This window comes from Myodes glareolus, chromosome 17, assembly GCF_982192425.1.
Source record: "Myodes glareolus chromosome 17, mMyoGla1.1, whole genome shotgun sequence".
Lineage (NCBI taxonomy): Eukaryota > Metazoa > Chordata > Mammalia > Rodentia > Cricetidae > Myodes > Myodes glareolus.
The window spans coordinates 28357469-28385367 of NC_142042.1; the positions used below are offsets into that span (position 1 = coordinate 28357469).

A 27899-nucleotide genomic window follows, 5' to 3' on the forward strand; every position below is an offset into this window, starting at 1 on the left:
CCTCATCGGTAGAGCTGGCAGGAAGAATACAGACTTTCTACACACCTCTGGAAGTCCTTTCTGGCTGGGTAACTCAGTTCAGCGATTTCACTATCTGGGTAATTTAGGGTGATCTGGAAATTTGCTGGGTTGATTTTACCATCAACCATCAGTTGAAGTATCTACTCTATCCTGATTGGTTCCTTATCTCCTAAGGAGATGTCATTGTGTTCAGCATCAACGACATTAGCTCAGGTGACATGTAGTGAAGGAAACACACACCCAAATCTTTTTTTGTTTGTTTGTTTTTGTTTTTTCAAGACAGGGTTTCTCTGTTGCTTTGGGAGCCTATCTTAGAACTAGCTCTTGTAGACCAGACTGGCTTCGAACTCACAGAGATCTTTTAAATTATGATTACTTGTTGTGTGTATACATGGATACAGGTGAGGTGCTGTGTGTATAAGTGGAAGTCAGAGGACGGCTTGCAGGAATCAATTCTTTCCATCTACCATGCGGGTTCCAGTCATCAAACTCAGCTCAATGGGCTTGGCAGCTGAGCTACCTCCCCAGTCCGAAAGCAAATGTTTTCTAATCAAAGACGACATGATTATTTTCAAACCCAAATGGAATGGAATTGTGGGTTTATGTCCTGTTTGTGTTTCTATTAATGCGATAATCCGGCTTCATGCTGTACTGTTTTCCAAATCTCAATTGTCGTTAAAACTGGCAAATATGTTTTGCTGAAGGAGAAGCTCACTGGCAAGGTTAACAATGAATACGCAGTGCAGGTTATTTGTGGGACATTCAGTCTTAGTCTTGAGTCTCCGTGGGTCTAGAAAGCAATGAAATATTCTACACACACATCCACGTGACTTTTTTTTTTTTTTTTTTTTTTTTTTTTGCCCCTTCAGGGACTGTTTCCCCTTATACAGGGTCAGAGCTGCCTGGAATAGGGCGGCTGGATTTCGAGAAACATGATTTAACCTTTCGTCTTTGAGAAATAGTCAGAGCCCAATAAAGCACAGGCCCAGGGTTTGAGGCCATTCCCTTCTCTCTGACAGGTGTACCCCAAAGCGTCTACTGCTTTAATTGTCTTAACTCTATTTTGACTTGAATTTGGAACCGTCCTCAGGACAACTTAAAGGAAAGTCCATCCCCAAGATGAAGTCAACGAGCCGAAGTCCCCATTGTTCATCAAGGCTGATGTGAATGGCTGACCGGAGCTTGGGGTTTGGGGGTGCTGAAGGAGCAGTGGTTTGGTCCAAGTGCAGAGTGGAGGAGACCGCTAGTGGAGAGTCAAACTATCGTTTTCTGTCCCGGAGATGTGGAAAGACACCTGACTTACCTGAGGAGCAGGTGCACTCGGCTCTGCGTGCTTCCAGGGTTCCCCAGCTTTTACATGGTTCCTTTGCCTTTTCTTTGCTTAACACAGTTGGATCATAACAAGCCACTCCTTCCCCTACACTCCTGGTCCCTCGGGGATGTTTTATTAAATCGCACTGAGAGAAAAAGTGTCTCACATTGTATCTCCTCACTTGGCTGCAGGGATTTCCCTTCGATACGGAAAGAGTAATCTTAGACATTCCGCTTTAAAATATACAGGAAAAAAAATAAGATTAAGCTGCAGGGATATGAGCGGCTGTTGACACATCCTTCGAATAACAAGCTGAAGGTGAGCTGCCCTTGGCGTGACTCACGTCAGTGATCAATTATGATAAATCTGAAATGTCAGCGGGGCTATTCACCTTTGGCTTAAAATGCGTCGCTTAAGTTTGTCTCCATCCGTCAAGATACTCAGACATAAACGGCACTCGGCAGGTCCCTCGAACCATTAGCGGCTCGCACCCCCTCATTGCTCCTTTCCCTGCCCTGCCCTGAATATTTTTAGTGAGCCTCTCTGGCACCCTGCCCTACCTTCCTGCTTGGCAGAATTGCCCGCATTGGTGTTTGCGAAGAGGCTCCTCCGCTTGCTGAAGGGACTCTAAAGGAGAGGGGTGGGGCCAGAAGAGATTTAAAAGCGGGAGGGGAGTTTCTCCGGGTTCCAAAAAGAGAAGCGCGTCCCTGGAGGAATCCTATCTGCGCATTTCTTCTTTAGACTCATCCCTCGTCCCGGTGGGTCTTGGAACTTTCCACCAATTCTTTTCTTTCTCAGTTCTCTCTGAGCCTTTGCCTGACTGTGCCTGTCACTGAGAAATAGAGCTCTCAGGCTCTGCAAAATTTGTCATGAGGGTGTCAGGTATTTCTTATTGCTGTCCAAGATAAAAAAAAAAAAAAGTGAGATAAGGAACTCTCTCCTGGAGCATTTCAGGCTGCACCCAGCGACTCTTGAGAGGTGGAGAAGGAGCTGGAAGACAGCATTAAAACAGCTAAATAAAAGATGCCCTGGGGCCGAAGGCCGAACTGCCTGGAAGCTCTGGGGGTCAGAAGCGCGAACTCTGCCTGCTCTAAGCTCTAGCAACTTAAGTCACTGCCTGTTGACCTTAGAACCACCGAGACCATGCTGCTGTCGCTCACCTTCCTGCCCGTAGTTTTAAAGATTAGCGTTGCCAGCGTCACAGCACAACAGCACGGGAACTGTCAGCCAGGTCCTCCAGAGAGAAGCGAAACTTCCACTTGCGCAGGTAAGTAAGTAAACCAAGAACCAGAGCTCACCCCGTGGGGACAGTGCTTCCAGGCATCTGTTTAGTCTACCTTGTACACCTGCGCCTTTTATCCCCCTCGGCTATCTTCGGGTGTGTGTGTTTGCTTTAGTTGTGTATTCTGAAGTGTGTGTGTGTGTCTCCTGGTTGAGCTCGATGCTGCCAATTATTAGATGTCATGATTCTCCACTGCGCTGTGCATGGTTGAATATGCCTCAGTTCAAAACCAGCTGGATATGTCTTACCATGTAAACCTCAGTCCTTATTCTAGGGAGATAGTAATGCCTAACTGATCAGCTCTGCATTAGAAATCAGGGAAACATATGGTGGCAGTTGGTCTTGTTGGTCTGCAAAGCCTTCTTTCAGATAACTTTGTGGCAGAAAAGGCCATACGCCAATTAAAGTTTTGTTTCGTTTTTAAAAAAAATACAGTCTCAAGTTCAGGAGGTCAGACTCTCGTCCTCCACCCTCCTGGCCTCTGAAGCTCTGTCACAGTTCCCAGGTTCTTAGTAACAGGTGCACTGTGACTCTGCAAAGTGCTGAGACATGACAGGGAGGAAACGAGCCAGACTTTTCTCTGAGAGGACTTGGAGTTTTCTGACAGCACACTACGGCACCTAACAGTCCAGCTGAAAACATTTTCTTGCTGTTTATTCTTTACTCCGAAGGTCAGTGCCTGCTGTGTAGGGATGGAGCTATTTCATTTATCCTAGGGTCCACATTGACCTGGAAATCCTTCCCTGTCTTCTCTTTTTTTTCATTTGTGTTTTTGAGACAGTGTCTCTCTCTCTGTAGCTCAGACTGGCTAGGAACTCACTGTGCTTCCCACGTCTGGGTTTACAAGTGTGCACCATCACGTTTGACTTATTTATCATTATCGTCTTGACCTCTTAAGACAGGCTCTGGCTTTTAAAAACAAAGAGTGGAGCGAAGAAAACACGTTATGTTTTCAGAAGAGAAACCTCTGGAAGATAGATAACAGAGAATTGTGGGAATGAGAGAGACCAGAACTGGCCCAATTGCCAGAGCTCAGCTGCTGCTTCTTTGCTGACCTCCAAACTGTATCACTCAGAGAAATCACACAGAAGGAAGTCAGGTGTCCCTGCTCACAGGCCCAGAAGGTCACCAGAAGGCGTTCACTGCTATTGTAGGGCAGGTCTCCGGGGTTTTGCAGGTGGGAATGGTTGAAAAGGACTTCTGCGGCCCCAGGACCTGGGCCACTTCCACTGTGCACATTCTTAGGAAGTTTTTGCTTAATGAAAGAATTGTTCCTCTTAACTATTGGGGACAGAAGAGACAACTCTTGGCCACAGTTGTGTTGCATGGACTGGAATGTCACTGGGGTAGGTAGTTGGAAAGTGACCTGAGTCAGGTGCCTCTACCTGCACACTTAGGGGTGGGGGTAATGGTAGGAGGCGCTCATGCAGCTAGTAGAAGAGATGAGCCCATGAGCGGCACTTATAGTGAGGAAGAAATTGAAGAAGCAGTTCTCGGCGTGGCTCTAGATCCTCTGTGTGACTCCTATGCCTTGTTCTCCCGCCTACTCCTGTCAGTGGCTCAAGAGTGCTTTTCTGACATACTTTGCACCAAACTGACAGGATGCCCGGACAGACACGATGACACAATGACACAGGGAGGCTATTTCACACAGGGAGAAATGGATTTTAGAAGCACACAAACGCGATTTCAAGTTTGCATCGCCTTTTTAATAGTTGGGTCATTGTACATGATCCCCGAGAAAGGATGCCTGTTTCTCAGGATCATTCACTGTTGGGATGGCACGCGGCAGCCTGTGACATACCCCTCACCCAACGGGTGAATGTCCTTTTGGGTTCTATGCCATGACCGAAGTGGTCAGGCCATTTCATGCTCTGGCCTATTTTGAACACTGCAGGGGCTTGGCACTGATGCCATAAGAATGTGGTCCTCTGCTTCTTTGACCCCCATTGCTGCAGGCCACTGTTTTAAACTCTCTGTTTCACCCTGAATCCTAGGTTAGTTGAAAACTAACTAGATCACACCCCATCACCCATTCATTCCAGAGGATAACATTTCTCCTCTGTAAATAGATAATGGTGACATCGTCTATTTTTCCCCCCACTTAAATTCTACTTGCACTTCTTGCCTTTGGCATTGAGACTGTTCACCTACATGGGCAGCCTGACCTAGCAAGAAGAAGGCTTTGTGGTCTAGCAGGATCCAGGTAAAATGTCTTGAGGTTGCTACTCACGTGAATGCCAGTCAATGAAGCCAACAGATAGTACTACGGAACTGGGTTTTCTTTCCGTTCACCGGGATCGAAATCAAATGTTTTCTTGACTTTTATTTAAAGCAAAAGCAGATGAAGACAGCAGCAAAGAACAACGGGGAGCAAGTGGTTTCTGAACTTTTAAATCTCTTTGCTCCGGAGGACAAATGTCAGTTGGACAGGGAACTGTTCCGGCCTGGCGTCTAAACCTGTGTTATTTGTTCTTGGCAAATGGCGGTCACGGAAGAAGCTCGGCCTCAGAGAATTGACTTAGAGGCAGTTCACTGGGCAGTCTGCAGTGAGCGGTAGACAGTGACATCACTGATCTCAGAGCGGACTGAAGTTTGGTTGATTTCCCAGTCAGGTGCAAAGCAGAGCAGTTTTCAGGTCCAGATATTGTCTGTTCCCCGCCAGCTGCAGAAACGTTTCTTCTGGCGTCTCACCACAGAGAAATCTGCAGCAGGCAGTTTGCACATGCTCTGTCTGTCTTTATACACTCTCGAGACAGACAAGCCACCCTGCTTAGTCAGGCCTGCCACGTGTGAAAGGTGTGTCTCGTTTCCTTCACGGTAAAAGAAAACTGGTTGTTCCCTCTTCCTGGGATTGTTGTCAGCACTGTGTTAAAGTGGCCACATTCAGTGCTGGCACTGTCTCAGAGGCAACCACGCAAACACTGCGCTTTCTTCTGGGGAGCTCAAAGGATTGCGAGAAACTTCCCAGTTTGTGAAGCAGCCTAGTGCCTGCATTCTCTAGTTTTAGAATTGTTAGTTACTGCTTCCACCCTGAACAATTCTAAAGCTAGAGAATGCAATGGTAGGCTTGTTTAATGCTGCATTTTCTGCCACTAGAAACGGTAGTGACAACAGCAGGAACAGCACTTATGGTAACCCTGGTGACTTGCCTTGGGATGAGCCATCTTTGTGGTCCGTTCCCCACACCACCACCATCCCCCACCCCCCGCCAGCCCGGCCCACAGACTCACACTGCCATCCTGAACGTGCATACTACACGTTCACGCGAAGTGTGACCTGCGCTTAGGTGCACTAAGAACGCCTATTTCTTTGGTAGATGATATCTGGAACTGAGGTAGCTTTTCACATTGCCAAGTCCATGTGCGGTGAGTGGGACTGCCTGAGAAGACATGAACTTGGCAATGGCATAACCCACATTGATAATTCCCAAAACACACTGTTAAAAGTCCACCCATGTAAAGATTTTATTGGTTCTCCTTGCCAAAAAGTATTCCTAATTCTAATTGGATTAAGAAGAGTTTCTTGGGGGTTGGAGAGATGGCTCAGTGGTTATGAACACTGGCTGTTCCTCCAGAGGACCTGAGTTCAATTCCTGGCAATCACATGGTGGCTCACAACCGTCTATAATGGGATCTGATGCCCTCTTCTGTCATGCAGGCGTACGTGCAAAAAGAGCACTTAAATACATAAAATACATAAATAAATAAATAAATTATTTTTAAAAAGTTTCTTGGGGCTTGGGAGATGATGGCTCAGAGGGTAAAATGTGTAGTTAAAGCATCTGGAAATTGTCGTTGTGTATATATGTGTGTGAGAGAATTATATGCATGTGTGTGTGTTTCTCTGTGGATGGGCACACATATGACATGGAACTCATGTCAAAGGACAGCCTGGGATGTTGGGTCTCACTTCCCGCCTTGTTTCAGACATGTTCTCTTTGAAGTTCATGGCCATATATGTCAAGCTACCTGGCCTTATTGCCATCTCTCATTTCTCTATAGCAGGACTGGAAATCCAAAAGTGTACTGCTGCATCTAACTGTATGGGGTCTGGGGACTTGAACTTGGGTCTGCATGCTTGCCGGGCAAGAACTTTATCCACTGAGTTACCTTTCTAGGCCCTGAAAAACTTTTCTAATTCTTTATGTTAATGAATCCATTTGAGTATAGTTATCATGGTCTTTAAATAAAGTTGAGCATAATTTATATTGAAAAGCAGAGAGGTTTTTTTAAACTGTTCACTTAAAATGAAATTTTCCTTATGGCACAGAACATTACAATAGAGTCCACTGTTTCTCAAAAGTGCATTTTTGAAATAGTTTTTTTCCTAGTTATCTTGATTATGGAACTGGCCAGGAGACAGGCACGTGACTTAGTGGAACAGACAATAAAACCCAGATATGGATTCACAGAGTCATTTGATCTTTCACCAAGGCACAAAAGCAAGTTTACGGAAAATGAATCTTTCTACTAAATTGTGCAGCGCCATTTAGACATCTAGATGTCCCTCTGTTTGAGTATCTGTAAACAACACGTTGAGCCTGGATCCTAAGTGTGCGGTCTACACAAAAGTGGACTCAAAAATGCGTTAGAAATCTGAATTCAAGATGCAAAGCTACGAGACCTTTAGAAGGAGACACCTTGGTCCCAGGGTTAAGCAAAGACTGTTGAGAAATGATCCTAAGGGCAGAATTTATCAAAGGAAAATGGGTGAATTGTGCTTTATCAGAATTTAAGAGTTGTCTCGCAGAAGGTGCTGACGAAACAATGGAAACGAAGTCCTGCTGGAGAAGACGTGGGCAGTCGCCTATCAGAACGCATCACAAAAGTATTTTCATATAGCTCGTGTATTCTAATAGTAAACATACAGGGACAGCACAGAAGACAGCCAACACTAAAACTGTACGTGCATGTAGGACAACTCAGACAGAAAAGCATAGCGAATGGATGCAATCTAGTGTAGGGTAAAACTTCCACAAAACACCATGTAGTTGCCATCAAGAAGAAATCTACTTCTTTTTTTTAAAATTCAAGTGTCCAGAAAATTTTAACATGTTTATTTATGATTGTTATAAAGTCAGACTGTTGAAATGTGTTCACGGAAACATTTGGCTTGCATTAATGCTATACATCTTGCATTTATATTAAAAATTCACACACGAACAAAAAATGGAAAAACTTCCAATACATGATTTCTGTCGCCTGCTTTCCAGTCACAATCATATACTTACATACCTGTGACTCCATGGAGAAAATATGTAGTATTCAGAAAACAGAAAACACTGAAAACAGGAAGAAGGGGGAAAATTATTATTATTATTTTGAGAATTGAATTATTATTATTATAATTTTGAGAATGGAATATTCATTCCCCTTATTAAAGCACATGTCTTAAAGCACGTGCTCTGTGTTGCTAGCTGGAAATCTTTTAGCATAATTGTTACACGTTTTGGCATGGAGAGCGCACAGGTTGGTATCTTCAAAAAGGCCAACAAGAGAGGCCTCGCTTGCCTCTTGTAAACGATATATATAGCTGCACTCCAGAAGCGCAAATCTGTTTTGAAGTCCTGAGCAACTTCTCACCCCAGACGCTGGAAGGGGACCTTGAGAGTCGGAAGTTCAGTAGACTTCTGATAGCGTCTTGTTTCGGGTGCCACAGTACCAGGCCTGTAAGCATGGGGTTTCTCCACCCCTCCAGTAGAGGGCGCATCCTTTCGAGTCTCTTTTGTAGCCAATTGTTTCCTGAGTGCTTTACCGGGTTTGTGGGCAGTCTTGCTTTGTTATTACTCGTCCCTACTTATCTCCTTCTCCTTCAGCTGCAGCTTGGCAAATGAGATCAAAATGTATTTTTTTTAAAACTTCAATAATAACAATTTAAGAACAGGCAAAGAACTTAGACACCGAACAGAAAAGATGCAAGGGTGGTTGGTCTGTTACCAATGAGATGATCATGTCAAAAAGGGAAAATTATGCAGTCCCCATTCACCTGAATAAGATGAGGATTCCCACTGGGTGGTGGCAGGAGGGTGGGTTTGTAGGACAGGAGTAAGGAAGCAGGAATAAACAGATGCATTGCTTTACATCGTATTAAGATTTTGGTTTGGTTTGGTTTGGTTTTTGAGACGGGGTTTCTCTGTGTAACAGCCCTAGCTATCCTGGAACTAGCTCTGTAGACCAGGCTGGCCTCAAACTGAAATCTGCCTGCCTCTACCTCCTGAGTGCTGGGATCAAAGGTGTATGCCACCGCTGCCTGGCTACGTTAAGAGTATTTCTTTAAGCTTTAAAATTGTGTGTGTGTGTGTGTGTGTGTGTGTGTGTGTGTGTGTGTGTGTGTGTGTGAGAGAGAGAGAGAGAGAGAGAGAGAGAGAGAGAGAGACCTGCGCACATGAGTGCAGGTACACACAGAGAAGGAATCATCTGGAGCTGGCTTTGCACGTTGCAGGCAGTTATAAGCCCCTAATTCAGGTGCTAGTAATCAAGTGTACATCCTCTAGAAGAGCAGTGCATGCTCTTAGCTGCTGAGCCATCTCTCCCACCACTGCATGGGGTTTATTCATGATTACGGCAGAGGGATCTGCCATAGACTAGTCTCTCCTGTCTGGAGGAGGAATGGCTTGGTCTTTGGGGAGAAATCACTGCTTCTTTCCATCTTTGGCTCAGTTATCTTACACTGGGAAGAATCAACTGCATGTCGGCCTCATCTGTTGAGGGGTGTCTGGTGCCCCCCCCCAAACTAGTGGTCACTTTTGGTTTACAAGACTTCAGTCCAAAACATTGGCCTCCCATAGTCTTTGTGTGTCAATAGTTAACCTACTGTAGACTGACTATGATGCCCAAATATACATGTCTTTTGTCCCCTAATGCCAGGTCTTGTGTATAAGTAAGTATTCTACTATTGAGTTGTACTACAAACCCATCTATGCCTTAATTCCTGGAGTCCTTGAGTCTTACCCTCACATGGAAAATGAGCTGTCTTACTTCCCTTATTCCCTCTCTCCCTTCTTTCCTTCCGATTCTCCCTCCCTTTCTCCCTCTCTCTTTCCCTCCCCTTTTCTCTCCCTCCTTCCCTTTCTTCCTTTTTACTCTGTAGCCTAGCCTGGCCTTGAACTCTTGGCTGATCCCTCTGCCTTAGCCTCACAAGTGCTGGGATTACAGGTGTGCACCATCACTTAAGGCTGCAAAAGGGACTTTTAGATGTGACCAGGAAGAGACAATCCTGGGTCCTGAGGACAGTCCAGGAGGAAGGCAGTAGAGGGAAGCAGAGACTTGAAGGTGCTTTACTGCAACTTTCAAAATAGAGAAAGGAGCAAGGCACCGACAAATACAGTCTCCACGTGAGCTGCCATCTAACATAGAATTACATAGACAGTTTCCAAGTGATGCAGAAATTGACTTAAAGGGCCCTCCTTTACAACCTGCTCTTAGAACATGGAGGTAAAGAATCAAGCCTTGCAAGGAATGTGCCTTTAGTAGTGGAGTGAGTTCTTGACACACCTGAACTACAGCGTATTAAATACTAACAGTTTCTGGTGTGCTCAGTTTGGAGTCAGCAACGTGGCCTGATGTGTAAAACTTGGATCTGTAATAATAATAATAATAATAATAATAATAATAATAATAATAATAATGGACTTGGTTTAGTATCTTGAATCAACTTGGCCTCGGCCCTGAGATCTGTGGCCAGGCAGATGCTCCTAATGTCAGTGTCTTCTGGACAGTTGGGTGGATCGGGTGATGGCAGCTTATATAGTGCCGAAATAATTGATGAATAGTGCAAAGTGCCACTCTCCAGGCAGCAAACACGCTGCCACGCGATTCTGCCATTCACCACCATCTCCTTGGAACATTAACCCGTGTAATGGGCCATTGAAGACTGAGAAATCAGGTTGAAAATGAAGATTAATGTTTCAGAGACTGCAAGCTTGATGATTGTAACACTCGATTCTGTGTTACCCTCTCGGTACAGTTTGCATGCCTCTGTACTGATTGCGAGTCGGGCAAAGGCCTGGAGGTTGAAAGAAACACACAAGAGACCTGGGTCATTCGAAGGGAGATCAGCCGAATGCCACTTTATTCAATTTAGGGGAAAACCTAAATACTTGGACGCTGCATAAGGATTTCCTCCCGGGCAGGTGGGAAATTACCATATCAAAGATGAAACAATGCCCTTCAGCTAATCACCAGGCTAGGGCAGAGGGAGCACAGGAGCAAACAGGATGCTTAGCTGGCTGGCCAGAAACCGTCCTCAATATTCACCCCAAGGAGCAAGGGTAGACCTGGCCCTACAGATAATGGCCTCGAGGATCTAAACCAATCTGTGTACCTTGACTGTGGACAGGGTCAGGAGTTAGCAGGTTAGGAGGGACCGGCTATGACTTGGGAGGATAATATTTTACTCCTTAGGTCTCAGGTGGTAACCCCCTGCTCATTTTCACGAAGCAAAATTGAACCCCAGAGAGTTCTTTACAGAGCTAAGGCTGAGGCTCAAACCTCCCAGCTTCTGTATTATTTCTGAGTCACCTGAACTCTATATTAATCTGCCTTGATTCTACTCTTGAAGAGTAAACCAAGAGGAAAGCAATGCTTGCCAAAGAAAAGTCACTTGGCACCCTATTAGGTGCATGGTTGCAAAAAGAGATTTATATTTATGAATGCAGCACAATTTAAAACTTTTCTGAACTCCATACAACACTGGCTACGTTCCCGTTCAAGTCAGTCCCTGGGAGCAGTGACAAAAGCCTACTCTAAAGGTTGAGGTGGCTGCCAGTCCCCGCAGCTCTGGGGGGTGACAGGCTTTCTTTTCATCGTGGTGTGTCCGAATCCTGAAAGTCCAGGAGTCAGTTCATTGTTCACCTCCTTTGTCCCAGGAAACCTGTGACAAAGGGCAATATTGGCCACTTTTCTTGATAATTTAGAAAGATTGTATAGATGGCTCCTTACTTCACTGGAGTTTTCAAGCCTCCACGGTTAGCAGAAAAACTGCCAAGTCTTCTTCCTCTCACTCACCCCTGTGTCAGTCACACACACACACACACACACACACACACACACACAGAAGATGGGAGATTTCTGTCTGTTCTTACTTCAATCCCAGTTTGCTTCTGGTCTCTCACCTGTGCCATGGGAGCCTCTGTTCTTTGTGGTCACTAATGAAAGTCTTCAATATGCCCCCTGCCTTCTGGACTCCTCTCTGGTCCCTGAGGCTATCAACCCGAAGGTTGAGAAATCAGGGGTTCTCGGCGGTTGTCACCCTTGCCTTTGCTCCTTAAATGTGCTTTGATTTTTCTATACACTTCCTCCTATTGCAGCAAAGCTAAACCCAGTCCGTTTGGATGTGGGGAAGCGCTTGCTGTTCCAAAGCGCACAGTATGCTTTCGTATACAGCCACACATTGCCCCACGCTCTGGTGTTTTCGTAGCCGTGGGCAGTTGTGAGAAAATGTAAGTGACTTCAGCATTTCTAGTGCAGAAGAAAATGATGACATCTCCACCAAACCTAGTCTCCAGTTTCATTGTGTTTTAGAACATATATTCCATGTCTACAGACACGCAACCTCAGCCCTAGTTTACATAAAACAAGGCTGATTGTGGAAGAAAGTGAGCAGAGTCTTAAGGGGAAAGGAATTATCATCAGCGCACAAGGGATGAAGAGAGTGGTGTCCTTCCCTGTGACAACACAGAGCATGGCAGAGAAGGGATAGAGAGAGGAGTGGGCAGGAGGACCCTCTGCATGCTCTGGTTTTAGCTCTGCCGTGAACTAGCGGTGGTGGAGCTTTGGGAAACATCACCCAGCTTCCTCCTAAGTGATTCAAGTTCTCCACATTCATTAAGATATGAAAGTCACCTGCAGTGTTTGTTTTAAAAAACGGATCGCCACATGTGCATGGGTCGGCCAGCTGCACACACATTTACACAGATGTACACACATAGACCCATGAGGGTGAGGGGGGGAGAGAAAGAGTGAATGGGGAATGGACGGAGGTGAGGGGGTGGGTTGAACAGACAAATTGACAAAGGCTAGATATGATCTAGATGAAAGGGTCTCCCAGTTAAATATTTTTGCCCTAAGTACTGGGAATTGACCCCAGGACCTCACACACATGAGGCAAGGACTCTACCGCAGAGATTCGGCCCCGGCCTCCTTTCCGCGTTTTATTCTGGAACAAGTTCTCAGGATAGTCCTCAGCTCACTCTGTCTCCCATACTGGCCTTGAACTTGTGAGTCCATTGCTCCCAGCTCCAGAGCAGCTGGGTTTACAGGCTTGGGCCACCAAGCCCGACCAGAGTATCCCATTCTTAGATAGACAGTAATCCCGGGTTATCATCTTTTGATGGGCAAGATAAGAGGGTAAAATACGAGTTATCCAAATCTTAATGCACTATTTTAACATTGTTTTCTGTATTTTGAAATATTATATAAGTTAACACTATGATTTATGTTTTTAATGAATCACACGTTGGTGAGTTTTCTCTTTTCTTTTTCATTTGTTTATTAATTCCTGCTCTACTTTGGTTTCTGCTCCTGTGAAAACCACCATGACCAAAGGTAACTTGGGGAGGAAAGGATTTATTTGGCTTATAACATCCACATTGCTGTTCATCACTAAGGGAAGCTAAGACGGGAACCTGGAAGGAGAAACAGAATCAGAAACCATGGGGGAGTGCTGCTTACTGATTTGCTCTTCATGGCCTGCTCAGGTTACTTCCATCTGCCCAGGGGTGGCAGTGCCCACAGTGGGCCGAGCCATACCACATCACCAACTAGGAAAATTCCCCACAGACATGCACATAGGGCAATCCAATGGAAGCAATGCCTCAACTGAGGTTTTCTTTTCTCAGGAGACTCCAGTTTGTCTCAAGTTGACAAAAACCAATTGACACAATAGCTGCTACTTCAGGGTAGCCTGTGAGGACAAACACGGCCATGATGTGAAAATTTGCTGTTACGTGTTGTCATTCAAATAACTGCCCTATGTTAAACCGTACTTGTATGAATTTAGTCTCTCTGTCTGCTGGGAAAATTCCAGAAAAATAAATAAAATACAATTATTTCTTGATTTTTAAAAAATTATTTTATTTTATGTGTAAGTGTTGCATGCATGTATGTCTGTGCAACACATGTATACAATCTCCACAGAGACCAGAAGAGGGCACTGGATCCCCAGGACTGTAGTTACAGACAATCATGAACTGCAATGTAAGTGCTTGGAATAGAACCCAATGACATGGGATGTCCTTCTGTATATGTGTTGCTTGTATTGGTTGAGGAATAAAGCTGTTTGGGCCAGTGGTTTAGCCGAATAAAACCAGGTAGGAAATCTGAACAGACATAGAGAGAGAGGAGGCGGAGTCAAGGAGACACCATGTAGGTGCTGAAGGAGAAAGACACCAGAACCCTACCAGTAAGCCACAGCCTCATGGCGATACACAGATTAATAGAAATGAGTTAATTCAAGATGTAAGAACTAGCTAAAAATACAACTGAGTCATCGGCCAAACAGTGCTATAATTCACATAATTTCTGTGTGATGATTCAAGTCTGGGTGGCCGGGAAATGAACACACAGACTCCTTTTCAATCCAGGTCCTCTGGGAGAGTAGTCAGTGCCCTTTACCACCGAGCTATTTCTCCAGTCCCTATTTCCTCATTCATTAATTAATTTTCTCAAAGACTGTTTTGAGTGTCTGTTATGTGAAAAGAATCAGACCGTAATCTGGGACAAGGAATATTAAAATGGTGAGAATGCCCCCTTCCGACCTGTAAACTATTTATAGAGCAACATAAATAAAAGCGACCTTTTACTGATCACATCAATAGATCAATGCGTTAAAAATTAGTCTGACGTGTTTGATAAATTATTATTTCTAGAAAAGGCATGCTACGTGTCCCTGAGAAGACCCGTGGCAATAGATCTACAGGCCTGTGTCCCATTGTGGTCCACAGCTTGGCAGCTCTACACTCAGGCTGCCTTTCCTCTATGAGACGAGTTGTGCCAGCATTCTAGTTCTTGGTTTCCCATTGAAATGGTGGCACAAATCTACGTAGCAAAGCGTGGGCTGTGTGAATGCGCAACAGAAAGCTCCTGGCATGTAGACCTGAATCATTAACCAAGTGTTTTCTCATATGTGGTTTCATTCTCCTTTCTCTAAGAATCCCATAGGCAGGAGTAATTCTGTGAGATGTTCAGAGAGACTTGCCAGCAATCTGTGAGTGAGGTTTTGTGTAGTTACGTCTGGAGTGCCTGTTCAGGAGAAATATTTATTTGGGTCAGAGACTCAGAGTTTTCAGTCTGTGCTTGCTCACTGTGTGTTTTAGGACCCACTGTGAGGCAGAGCATCCTGATAGCAGGAACATGGCAGAAGCTGTTCTTCTTGCAGCTGGCAGGAAGCAAAAATGGCAACAGAGAAAGAGGCCAGGGCTTTGTCACACAATGGTGCAGCCCTACTGTCCCTCTTTCTACTGTCACTGCCTCCTAATAATGAGTTGTCCCCTGAGAGTCTAACACATTGGATAAGCTAGAGGAGGCTGACCTAAGTGTCTCAAGAAATGGGCTTGCAGAACTCAGCCAGGAGTATGCTTCACTTACCTCCAATGTATTTTTTTAACCCAAACAAGATGACAACAAAAATTTATCGTTACACAAAGCCACTTGTCTCTCAGTCAGTGCCCTTTCCATGTCTTTGATGGTGTCTTGGGGCTTTTATGGCTTCAGTGGTAACCAAGCATGGACCATTCCCCTCTGTGCAGAGGGCTAGTATTGACATAAAGATATCAGAAACGGCTTTGAGTTCCTTCTCTTAGATGTCTGTAGAAACATCAATTCAAATTCTCCTGACCTGATACTCCCTCATTCCTCCTGCATCTCTCTGTCACATCCATTGAAATGAAGATAATGCTTTCTAGCTTCAAACTCTAGAGTTAGAGCCTACTAACTCATCATGTTTAATCCTTAGGACAATGAAGTCATTTAATAAATTCCATTACAGTATGAAGGCTTAACAGCATAGAACAAGGACAACAACAAAGGTCGCAAGAATGTTAGAATTGTCCTCTGATTGTCCCCTCACCTCAAGAGTTCCATCATTTTCTAAATGCAGGGTGATAGCAGCCCATTCCCTTCTGGTCAGGAGAGACTAGGAACCAGCCTCAGTCCAGGAAATGAGACTGCCATTTGATTCATTTCAGAACATAAAAGACAAAGCCATCCAGTAATTCACGCTGCAGTTTCCAAAGAAGGCACTGGGTTCCCATGCACATGCTGAGAGCTGGCAAGTCAAGGTGCCATGTGGCCATGATCTAAATAGGGAAGGACTCCCGGCACAATGGTTAAGGCACAGAGCAAGGTACTGCTGGGACCAGGGAGCTCTACCGCAAACATCGTGTAAATAGAAACTCAAGGGTCCCACTGAAATTAATCCCGGAAACACAGAGACTAACTTTTGAGAGTAGATGTAGCATTTGGATTGGTCTTACATTCAAAGGTGACTTGGGGCCAGAAATGTTTTAGATTCTTTTGGATTTTTGGAATATTTGCACATACATACTGAGATCTGTTGGGAGCAGCATCCAAGTCTCCAGGCAGACATCACTTATACATGAAGCCTGAAGGTGACATACAAAATTCTTAGTCTTCCCGTGTGATCAGGTATCAAGTTTTCCACTTGTGATGTCATGCTGATGACATCAGAGTTTGTAATTTTGGGGGCATTTGGAATGTTAGAATTTTAGATTAGAGAATTTCCATCTGTATATGTAATTCAAATTTAACTTGCCATCCTGTATTTTATGGCTACTGTAGCCTGTCTGTAACAGGGATATCAGCATTTGTCTAGGGGAATGAACACAGAACTGAATGACAGGGAAAGATAGAAGACCCTGAGAAAGGGCATACAACAGCTTTAGACACTCGGGACAGAAGAAGCCCAAGGCTGGAGCTCCATTTAACAGACATTGACTGGGTGTTTTATAGGGGCCCTGGGTCCTCTTCTTTCCTCTATTGGCCTTGTCTGGATACTCAGCCATACGCCTGCCTGCTTGCTGTTTCTCCTCACAGAGTCTCTTTGTTTCTTTTTTTGTGTATACTAAGTGTTCATTCATTTTTTCATAATTTGGCAATGCACATTTCTTTTAATCCCCTTATAAAGAAGATGGTTTGTAGAAATCTACAAGGACCCCTTATTCTGTATAGAATAGTTTTTATTTAAAATACAAGACTATAAATTTAAGCTATATGCAGAATTATCTGCATACATAGTATATGTAGTTAATATATATAACATATATAACACAATATACATAACATAATATAGCATATATAATATATGTAGAATTAACTACATAAATGAATTGTCATGGAAAATATTTTATATGGATCAGATCAAATATCATTGAGAATCTGCAAGTTGACTTCTTTCTCCCCCTTAGGTCCTGCACCCTTCCTAATTTTCTCACATGGAAGCAGTATCTCTCGGATTGACCCAGAAGGAACAAATTACCAGCAATTGGTGGTGGATGCTGGCATCTCAGCAATCATGGATTTTCATTACAAGGAAGAAAGACTCTATTGGGTGGACTTAGAGAGACAACTTTTGCAAAGAGTTTTTCTTAACGGGTCAAGACAAGAGGTAAAAGTCCCATTATCACGAACAGTATGTCAGGAGTTTACACAAAAGCTGGCAAATGTGACAGACTGAATGTTTAACATGTAGATAATTTGTGTAAGGCCATACCACTCTGAATGCGCCTGACCTCATGAGCTAAATAGTACTCAGAACTTGCCTGCGAAGATAAATGAAATCGCATTATGGTTCAAATGTGTGTGTTAAATACAGGCATTTAGTCTGCCCCTGTGGTTCTAAACTATCGATTAAACTTACAAATTGATGTTTGTAAGCCTCGAAAGAACACGAGGAAATAAATGTAACTTTGAAGACATCTGATCTTGTTCAGTCAGTCACTGTGAAGACGTTATTTGCGTGCTGGTTTTTGTACCTCAGACAGTCGCTCTATGAATATCTGACCAGAGCCTTGTAGGTTGTCACACAGGAGTAAACCAGGAGGGTAGAGGTGCTGCAGGCATCTGGTGGGCACAGGGCACAGCTGTCACTCAGCGTCCTCACTCTACGGGACAGCCCCACAGTGAAGCCCTGTCTAACTTCACACGTCAATAGTGCTGAGGTCAAGAGCATCTGTTTTATCTGTGTGCATTTTCTCTCGTGTAGGGAAAGAAGTTGCCTGACATTTGGGAAGAAAAAAAAAATACCTCTCAAAGTATTTGTACTCTGGGGTAAAAAAAAAATGAAGCCAAGGACAGATAAAAAGTGTTGTATTTCAAGTACATACAAAAGACCCTTAATCTTTTTCTTCAACTGGTAGAACCCGCAGTGAGTCCCTGGAGGAATGTGCGCTGGGGATGGATTACTGAGAGCGGGTGATTAGGGGAATCTCCGGCGTTTATTCCCAACACAAAGGGCTCATTGTTGGGAGTTTTTCTTTTTTCTTCCAAAACAAACCTCTGTCCTTTCAATTATTCCTAAAAGTTTCAATTAGGTGCAAATCTGTTTCAGTTCATCTCTAATACTGGTTAGCCTCAGTATTAGTTAACAAGTTTGGCTCTTCGTATTCTCCAGCCATCTGCTAGAACAGCATGGAGATCTGAGAATTTGGAGGCTCCCTGTCACCAAACTTGGAAAAAAAAGTATAAGCAGATGTGGATTTATGTCCAATCCTTAGGAAAGGATTGACCTGATGCCTAAGAACTCATCACTATCCCGGCTCCTGTGTTTAAAACAATATGAAAAGAGGAGCATGGGCTGAATGCAAAAACAACTGAAATGGAAGAACTAATGTGAGCATGTACCAGTTGGTGAAGGGCTTGGCTGGCCGGATTCTGAGATTCAGCACAGCTTTGAGACTGTGCTGCCCCTACTGAGCCTCACGCTCGGCCATGTCCTATACCACTGCACCAACTGCAAGGGTAGGGTTATGACACCACAGGAACCTGTGGGCTGAAAAGCCAAGGCGTCCTCCTCCCTTGAGCCTTCCAAGCCCCAAGAGAACTAGTTTGACTGGCCAAGGCTGGACTCACAGATACAGACTCTTTTGTTTGGTTCTTTCAAGAAAATGTGAGGGACAGCCCAAAGAGGAGCCCTGCTTCTCTGGCGTTACTGAGATCTGCAAGATGAGAGGGTTCTCGTGGAAGAAGGGTGAGACGGAAGAAAATGGGATCCCATAGCAAAGCTGCTTCTAGAGACTGTGGCTGCAGCTCAGCTGCCTGACCTCACAGAAAACCCTGGGTGTGAGCCTCAGACGAGCATAAACTAGGTCAGGGGGGCAGACCTGCAATCCCAGCACTCCAGAAACAGAGGCAGGAGAGTCTGGAGTTCAAGGTCATCCTCAAGTACACAAAGAGTTCCAGACTGGGCTACAGGAGATCCTGTTTCTGAAGTGGGTGGGGAATCCACTCTGTGACTCTGCTCAAAGCCAATGGTAAGCTCTGCTTACCCAGAGCTTGGAAAGACCTGAAGCCGAATTTAGGTTGGGATCCCATTACCAAGTGCAATTGAATAAATTGCCAGTAAGCATAAAAAAAGAATCTGTGAAGTTATTAATATATTGTGGCTGATCGCTTAATTTCAGTAGTATATTGGATAATTCTTTATCCCAAAGCTATAATACAAATGGCCTACTCACAAAGAGAGGGGCACTGTTGCTGAATCAAAACAAAAACTCTGTGACTATTTTATCTCATAAAAGATGTGGGGAACACATTCAACGGCAAGCATTAAGATGACAGACCTTCACATGTGCAACCATAGAGCAATTTCGTTGTGAGTTATAAATATTTACAATATTGAAATTTGGTTTTGCAGACAGTGTGCCGTGTAGAGAAGAATGTTTCTGGGATGGCCATCAACTGGATAGATGAGGAGGTTCTCTGGGCAGATCAACAGGAAGGAACCATCACCCTGACGGATATGAAAGGGAACAGTTCCCACGTTCTTCTGAGTTCCTTAAAACAGCCAGCAAATGTAGCAGTGGATCCAATAGAGAGGTAAGAACCTATTGCTGTTGCCGTTGCTTTTAAGGAAATTGAAATGAACTGAAATGAACTTCAAACCTCAACAAGATTCCCAAGTCATAATATCGGAAAGGCAAACAGACTTCTGAACAATACAGAGGTGCTATTTTCTCCAAAAGAGTGCCTGGGTTGGGACTCCGTAGACACCCCTCGCTGTTTGGTGTTCTCTAAGGGCGTAGTTTTCTTTCACACTTGAAATCACAATGGGAAATACACACACATTCTTGAATTCTTATTCAAAATTGTCAGCCTCTCCCTGGGCAGGCACCAGAGGCAGGACCCCCCCACTTTAGCTACTGTTCATTCAGTTATGGCTGTGTGTGCTGTGTGCATCCCCAGGTTGATATTTTGGTCTTCAGAGGTGGCCGGCAGCCTTCACAGAGCAGATCTCAGCGGGGTGGATGTGAAAACCCTGCTGGAGACACCAGAGAGGATTGCGGTGCTGACTCTGGACGAACTTGACAAGCGGCTCTTTTGGGTTCAGGACAGCGGAGAAGGACGACAGGCTTACATTCGCTCCTGTGATTACGATGGTGGCTCCGTTCATCTTATCAAACATCAAACACGGTAGGTGTTGCTTTTGAGAGGCAGCCAAACAGTTGCCATTGGAAGCTGGTGCGATGAATTAATTTACTAGTTTGGACCAGAGTCACTAACTAGTCACCGCTGAGTGGCTCTGGGCAAATTACTTAATGTCTCCTGTAGTCAGTTTTCTTTCACTGGATATGGTAATAGTACCCGTTTGTTGGTGTTATTGTGAAGATCAAGTAAATATATGTCAATAATAATTGGCAGCGTGTGTAGCATATGATGTGCTCCCACAGGTTGGTCATACGTGTCCTTCTCCGTCATTTTGCCATTTATTTGAGAAGCATTGTCCCTCGTGAAACTTGCTCTGGAGCCAGTGCATGGAAGAAGCTAAACTTCGCCTGATGTGGAGATGTCAAAACCAGTTCTCTCTTCACTCCTTACTCCTGGTTTCTTCTCCATTTTCATCACACTTGTGTGTGACAGGAGAGGGAGCTGGAGCTAGAGATTGTATTCTCTTAGTTCTAAGAATGATGACGTAAACCAAATTTTAAACCTAAAATGTGTTTATCTGTAACATGAGGGGCCAGCTTGTTGGGGTATCTGTTCCTGCCCGGTACCCCACAGCTGGCAAGTTCCAGAGAAAATCAATCACACAAAGATCTCTATAAGTTATAAAGCTGATTGGCCCATTAGGTCAGGCTACTTATTAGCTCTTATAACTTATGTTACCCCATTATCCTTATCTACGTTAGCACATGACTCAGTACCTTTTCCAGCAGGGCAGCTTACATCTTTCCTCTCTGGTGGTCTGGGCAGAACTGGAGGAATGGTTTCCTCCTTCCTGGAATACTCCTGTTCTCATTGCATCACCTCTACTTCCTGTCTGGTTTTCCCGCCTATACTTCCTGCCTGGCCAATCAGTGTTTTATTAAAATACATGATTGACAGACTACAGATAATTCTCCCACACCATTTATCTAAACCAAAGCAAGAAAAGAAAGATGATTAAAATGCAAACAAACAAAAAGTTTCCAAGTCGGGGGATTCAGCTTTAAAAATCTAATGGATGTATGTTCTGCCATTAACGTTCCCTCCCCTTTCTGGATGTTTTTAGGCACAGTTTGTTTACAATGGCGCTTTTCGGTGATCGTATCTTCTACTCAACATTGAAAATGAAGGCGATTTGGATAGCCAACAAACACACCGGAAAGGACATGGTTAGAATGAACCTCAATCCATCCATTGTGCCACCTGGACAACTGAAAGTAGTGCACCCACATTTACAGCCTGGGGCAAAGGACAGTGCCCAGGGCTCTGGTGAGTCACTACTTACCCCAGAAGAACCTCGCAGGTATTCACTTCTTCCCTTCCCATTCAAACTAGACACTTAGGAATTACAGTGTGGAGGGGAGATAAATTTTTACTCAGCCTTCATCAATTCTTGGTTATAGTCCGAAAACAAATATAGTCCGAAAACAAAAGGCAGATTAAAAAGAGGAAAACACGTAGACATTTATTAGCATTCCTTTCCATATATATGAAGAAGGACATACAGGGTTCCTAAAGAAATTAAGCATGGGAGGTGGCTAGAACAGTTGATTCATAATGTTCGTTTACTTGGCTAATGTTTACTGCTTAAGATTGACTTATTTATGAATAACCATTGAATTCATGGTAGTTCAAAACCCAGACAATAAAACAAAATAAAATGGTCTGACTTGAAGCACTTGCTTGCTATGTATTAACAAAGAGGAGACAGAAGAAAGAAGAAAGCAGGGGAGGGCTACGAAACTCAAAGGGAGGTGGAGGTGGGTTGAAGCTGTTAGTATAGCCTTAGGCAAGGGTGAGGGGTCAGAGAGCTTGCCTGGACCTGTGGAGGTTTATGCCTTCAGCCCAACTATCTTAGCGTTTGCGGGAAGGCAGGTGGTAGTCTGGTGGTCTCAGTTTCTCCCACCAAACTCCTTCCGTTCTACCTCGTAAGTACATCCCAAATGTGCAGTCCTCTTTGTCCCCCTCCATGTTCATCGACAGTCAGTCTGTCCTGCCTAGCCCGGTGTCGTGGCTGGTCACTCAGGATCTATTTCTGTCTTCATCCCTTCAAATAGCAAATCTGATCCATTCACACCCTGCTTGGAGTCCTAAAAGCTATCCTTGGAATTCAGGTTGGAACTCACCGTGGATGGGCCCAGTGACATCTGTCTAACCAACTTGCTTTAGTGTCCTTGGCATAAGTGAACGCTAAGGAAAGCCTTCCTTCAGGTCCTCAGACAGCCGTGGGTAGGCAGGGATTTAGGCTTTAACTCCACTGGTCCTGCCCCGGGCATGAGTGCCAGGCACTCAGGTTGCCACCTGACTGTTCCTTCATCTCCTGCATTTCTTTCATTCCGCTTCGCTGAATTTATGCATTCATGCATTATGCATTCATGCATTAGCTTGCTTTCTTTTCCAGTTGCTTTCTCACTTGTTTCTGCATGACATGCAGGTACTTTCAGCCAAATCATATCTGTCTCGTTGCTGTATATTTTTGATCACCATAAATGCAATGGATAGTGAAAAAATTTTAAACAATGTAGCCAAATGAATGAATAGCTGACTAATCAAGTCGCAGTCTCAAATTTGTGCTTCTAAGTGTAGTCTGTATTTGAATGTTTTTGCATCTAATTGCTGGAGTTGTTTTTCTAAGTAAAAACTGTGTGTGTGTGTGTGTGTGTGTGTGTGTGTGTGTGTGTGAATACTTAATGGACAACACAATGTGGAATCTGCCACATAAAAGATAACCGGCACTCATATTCAAGTAGAAGTTTTGTTTCTTATATTTATTAGCACAAATTAGCGTGTTTCATTGTGACATCTTCAGACAGGAACTTTGATCAACCTCTGTTGCCTTTTCCGGTTCCCCTCCTCCTCCTGCTCCCTGCTACTCCCAAACTCGTCCTCTTTCACTTTCATTCTTATGTAGACATTTTAAGGAAGTTTTCAAGTACACGTGATTTTCTTCCCACCTGGCCTTCTGAGGTCCTGCCTGGCCGTGGATGTGGATGTTTTCATTTTCGGACGTGTTTGCTAAAGGGAACTGCCAAGGTGTGGACAGGTGGCAAGGGTGTGTGGACGGAAGGCGGGAATCAAGGCGGCGCTCCTCTTGTTATCTGTCACAGACACAGGGAGCTACTCGTGAGAATCTTTTGTGTTTGGCTTTAAAACTGAGCTAAAAACTGCCATTCGATTGGGCGGTGGTGGCGCACGCCTTTAACCCTAGCACTTGGGAGGCAGAGGCAGGCAGATTTCTGTGAGTTCGAAGCCAGCCTGGGTTACAAAGCGAGTTCCAGGCCAGGCAAAGATATACAGATAAGCCCTGTCTCGAAAAGCCAAAACAAATAAACAAACAAAAAAACCCTGCCAGTTAAACTTCCGTAACTGCTGCGATGCTTCCAATACAAGTAGTGATGAACTACGAAGAATAAATTATTTCACCGCTAGGTGAAATAGCCTGATTTTTAACAATTTATTTGAATTGTAAAGCAGAGATCATGGAAAGGAATTATCTATGAGCTGCACTAGTTCGTTAAATTGCAACAACTTGGCAGTGAGCGGCTCCGTAAAATAAAAGCTGAAAATAGCCCCCATGTGGAGGCTGGGAAGCCCAAAGCCAGCTAGATACTGCCCTTGGGAAACCTGACTCACTGCCTTCAGCTTCAACTCGCTGAGTGCTAGTGACGCATGCGTGGTAAAACCAGGGTCGCTGCTTTGAGGAGCCGCTCTTTAGACTTAGTTATTTCAGTTAACTATTCTTATTTATAACAGTAGTGGGTGTTGGCCATCACCACTGCCTTCCTCCATGTTCACGTGGAGGAACAGCCTTGCTGTTGTAATTTAGAAAAAAAGCGTGCGCGCGAGAAAGACGCCGTGTGACAGAGGTCAAGTGGAGGGGTTTTGTACTGGGCGAAAGAGAATGGGAAAAGCAAGGAGGACAGAGGGGAGACTGGCCTATGGGGAGAGGAGTAGCAGAAGAAAAGAGAGAAGAGAGAGAGATGGGCGGTGGGCAGGGCCCTTTTAAAGAGGAACGTAGTGAATGTGTACAGGAGGTACTCTTAGTGGCTACAGCTGAGGACAGGCCAAAGTCAGGCCAGTACAGATGCTTGAGTACTAACGTGTACAGATTCCACAGTGCTTCATGTATGTTAACGTACTGGTCCATCAAGCAGCACTGTGAGACAGGATAGACGGAATAACTGGATTATTTCAGGATTCATGAACTAATGCATGGTTCATGGAGTGATTCTTTTGTGACTGCACAGCTGGTTGGTGGCTATAGGACTGGGCTCGTGAGACAGGAACTCCTGTCCAATACTTCAGATTATGTTCTCCCATGAACACAGTCTCTCCCCCCCCCCCCCATCCTTCACTATTGGTTGAGGCTTCAAGAGGGATTCAAGTAAGATCACTGAAAACATCAATTTCAGAGGAAATCTAGAATTTACTGCAGAGCAGTCGCAAACCACATGGCGACCAATAGAACTTGGTGGGGAAGCCAAAGCCAGTGCAGGACCAGGAAAGCCTGGTATCTGGATGCAGTTGCCCTGGGAACTGGCTGCAGTCATTGACCTAAGTGTGACCATCATACATACTCCATGGGCAAGTCACCCTCTTGGATTTTGAGAGAATCGCCACACTGGTCATTATTAACTAGGTTTAAATTGTTTTTAATGCATTAGAGAATAGGAATTCTTCACCTGGGACTTGGAGGGACCAGTGCCCCTTGTGATTTTAGATGAAATATATGAAATGTGTCATATTTGTCCAAGGGGACAAATAATCAAGGAACTCTTATCAGATCCTCAATGTGCCAGATGCCTTTCTGCTGTCAAGACGCATTTCCCTGAAGGCTGCTGGGTTCCTTCTTCAGATTTGCCTAACATTAGGGCTCCCCTGGGAGTTGCTCAGCAGCACTGGAGCTTAGAGGACATTTAGTAGTGAAGCTACTTCAGGGAGATACTCGAGAAAATTCCTGTAACCCAGTCGGCATCATTTTTTGTGTGAAACACAAGTACTTAATGCAAATTAGAGAACCTGTGAAGTTATTCTTCTTTAAAAATGACTAAGTCATTGCCTATCAGGGACGTGCTATAAAATTCTAGGGAACGTTCCAAGGTTCCAAGACTTTGAGATGCTAGGTTCGACAAGTCGTTTCAGCAGGCTGGTTTTCCTCAAGTAAGAAGTCACATGTGGTTAGATACACTGCTTCTCGCTAAGGACCATTTAGCCTGTGGCCTTTTCTTATGGAGCAGTCCATGACTTAAAGCTATTCTTTCTAGTGTAGGCCCAATTTTGAGCTCTAGACAAATCAAAACAAAACAAAACAAAAAACTGATAAGCTGCAAAGATATTTTGCAGGGCAACACTGTGGGGAAGGTTGATTTAAAATCTTTGGGACATACATAATACCCCGAAGGGAGCAACCCTGTGAAGACCTGTCTGAGCCCAGCAGAGATGCCATTCAGGGAAGCAAAGTCTTTAACCTCTTCTAGGAAAATGGATGAGCTGCTGTGTGTGCAAGTGTGTGCAACTTTAGCTACAGGAGCTTCACCCCGGGTAGGAGGAGGAAAGCAACAGCTTCTGATGACCCAGCCATCTCATGGAGAGTTTCTGAGCTCTTTCCTTGGGCCACACTCCCTTGTTCTGTGCATCCTATAAGGTCAGGGCTCCGCAACATGGAGAGCAGATGAATGCACTGGGCTGAAGAGCAGCTTCACCAAGGCCTTCGCTTCCGCCTTCCGAGCATTTCTACCCAGAAGTCCTTGCTCCAGTCTCAAAGCCAATAACTGACCTGTGAACTCTACCCACCCGGTAGTTCCCAGAATCGGCACTTCAGTCCCAGGAGCTTGATAAGAGGCTAAATTGTTTCCAGAATATTTTATGACTGTGTCTGTAGGTGGCACTGCAAGCCTCCTTTGTACCAGTTTATGCGCATGCAGGGCCCAGCTCCCATTCTGTTTCTGGCTAAGAGCAGGTCAGAAGTTGCCAGCTTGTCCATCATCTGTAAAGTTTCCCCTCAGCCCTTTGCATGATGACTTTAGAAGCTGCAGATAAGTGCCTGTTTCCCTAGAGCCATTTTTTATAAGCTAAGAGTTCAGAGTGACGTCATTCTCACTCCAACGCAGCTTACCACGTTACAGTTAGAATTCTCCTGCAGTTAGGAATGCTTCCATGTCAAATATATTATTGCTCCGAGAAGTAATCTTAGAAAAGGCAAATTCAAAGCTTGATCCTATCCTGTAACATACATGTTTTCAGAATAAAAATTTCCCAGAATCACCCAAAATGAACTTTTCCCAAAGCATATTCTTAAACTTAAGGGTTTTTTTTTTTTTTTAAAGAGATCGGTATGTTTCTTTTCTTTTTAGAAAAAAACTTTACATTATTTTATGTGCATTGGTGTTTTGCCTGCATGTATGTCTTGTGAGGATGTTAAATCTCCTGGAACTGGAGCTGCAGACAATTGTGAGTGCTGGGAATTGAACCTGGGAACTCTGGAAGAGCAGTCAGTGCTCTTAGCTGCTGAGCCATCTCTCTAGCCTCCAATGTTGGTGTGTTCCTATTGGTTGTTGTGGGTACTCACACTGCAGAGGAGTGCATCTGAGGCTTGTCTGTGTGGGAAGCATGAGTACCAGGCTCTTCTCCCTAGGCTGATGCTGATGCTGATGCTGGGGGTCGGGAATACAAGGCTGAGGCTAGCTTTAGAAGGACCACTGTGCCTCAAGGGACACAGGCAAAATGGGGTGGGAACAGCGAGAGTAGAGTCATGCACCCTTTTATTCCCCATCTTCATCCCATGAGCTGGCCAGGCATGTCATAAATGGGCATAAAATAAGAAAGGAATGAGCATTATAAGAATAAAATGCTAGGTTCCCCCATGATAGTGGGGATTGAACATAAGAACTAGTCATACCAGGCAAATGCTTTACCACTGACTACGCCCCTGGCCCCAGAGTACTTCTTTCTCAATGGCTTCAAAGCTATTGGATGGTTTACATTCTAACTCTTACAGGAACCCAGAAGGATAAAAATAGCAAGTAGGCAAATCCTGTTCAGGTGGGGAAAACAGACAAACAAACAAAAAACACCATTTAAACTTCCAGTAGCACAAAATGGCAATTCTTGTATTTCTTTCTTTGTGTATCTGTTTACAGAGGACACTCCCCCCACCCCACCCCCACCCCCCCAAAAAAACTATACTAGGTACTTTGGGAAGTCTTTGAGGAAGTTCAGGCAATTATTTATGAGAACTCATCCATAAGAAGGGTAATAAACAAGTGAATCAAACTTGCAATCATAGGTTTTACAGAGATTTACACACACTGTAACATTTTAAGTACGTATGTATGCGCACTCCATATATCCATGATAAAAGCATAGTCTATGTTCAGAAGGTCTGAGGTTCAGTCAGTTCTACTCTTATTTGATATTTGGCAAAATTCTTTATCTGTAAAGTGGAAAATAATATTTGTTGTAAATATTCCAACTGAAAATTAAGTTTCATAATTTACTTTATAAAATGATAGTCTAATTTTCATTGATATGTGCTAAATATTTTGGGAATGCCCAATATTTAGTCATAAGAATCGTTAGGGCCTGAATGAAAAAGGCTAGAAAAGATTTGGTGATGGGGTGGATG

General features: G+C 44.3%; 1 protein-coding gene across 2 annotated transcripts in view; it reads left to right on the forward strand.

The window, feature by feature from the left end:
* Window positions 1-2009: 2009 nt before the first annotated feature.
* Window positions 2010-27899, forward strand: part of Egf (epidermal growth factor) — a 75316-nt gene continuing 49426 nt past the window's right edge. The window contains exons 1-5 of one of the 2 annotated variants that reach the window (XM_085677718.2): window positions 2010-2600; window positions 17041-17240; window positions 19488-19669; window positions 20036-20263; window positions 21342-21544. In XM_085677718.2, coding sequence (XP_085533844.2) covers window positions 2477-2600; window positions 17041-17240; window positions 19488-19669; window positions 20036-20263; window positions 21342-21544 — 937 coding nt within the window. In that variant the 5' untranslated portion in view covers window positions 2010-2476. The remainder of the gene's footprint in view (window positions 2601-17040; window positions 17241-19487; window positions 19670-20035; window positions 20264-21341; window positions 21545-27899) is intronic. The other variant, XM_048456901.3, reaches the window with a different exon arrangement.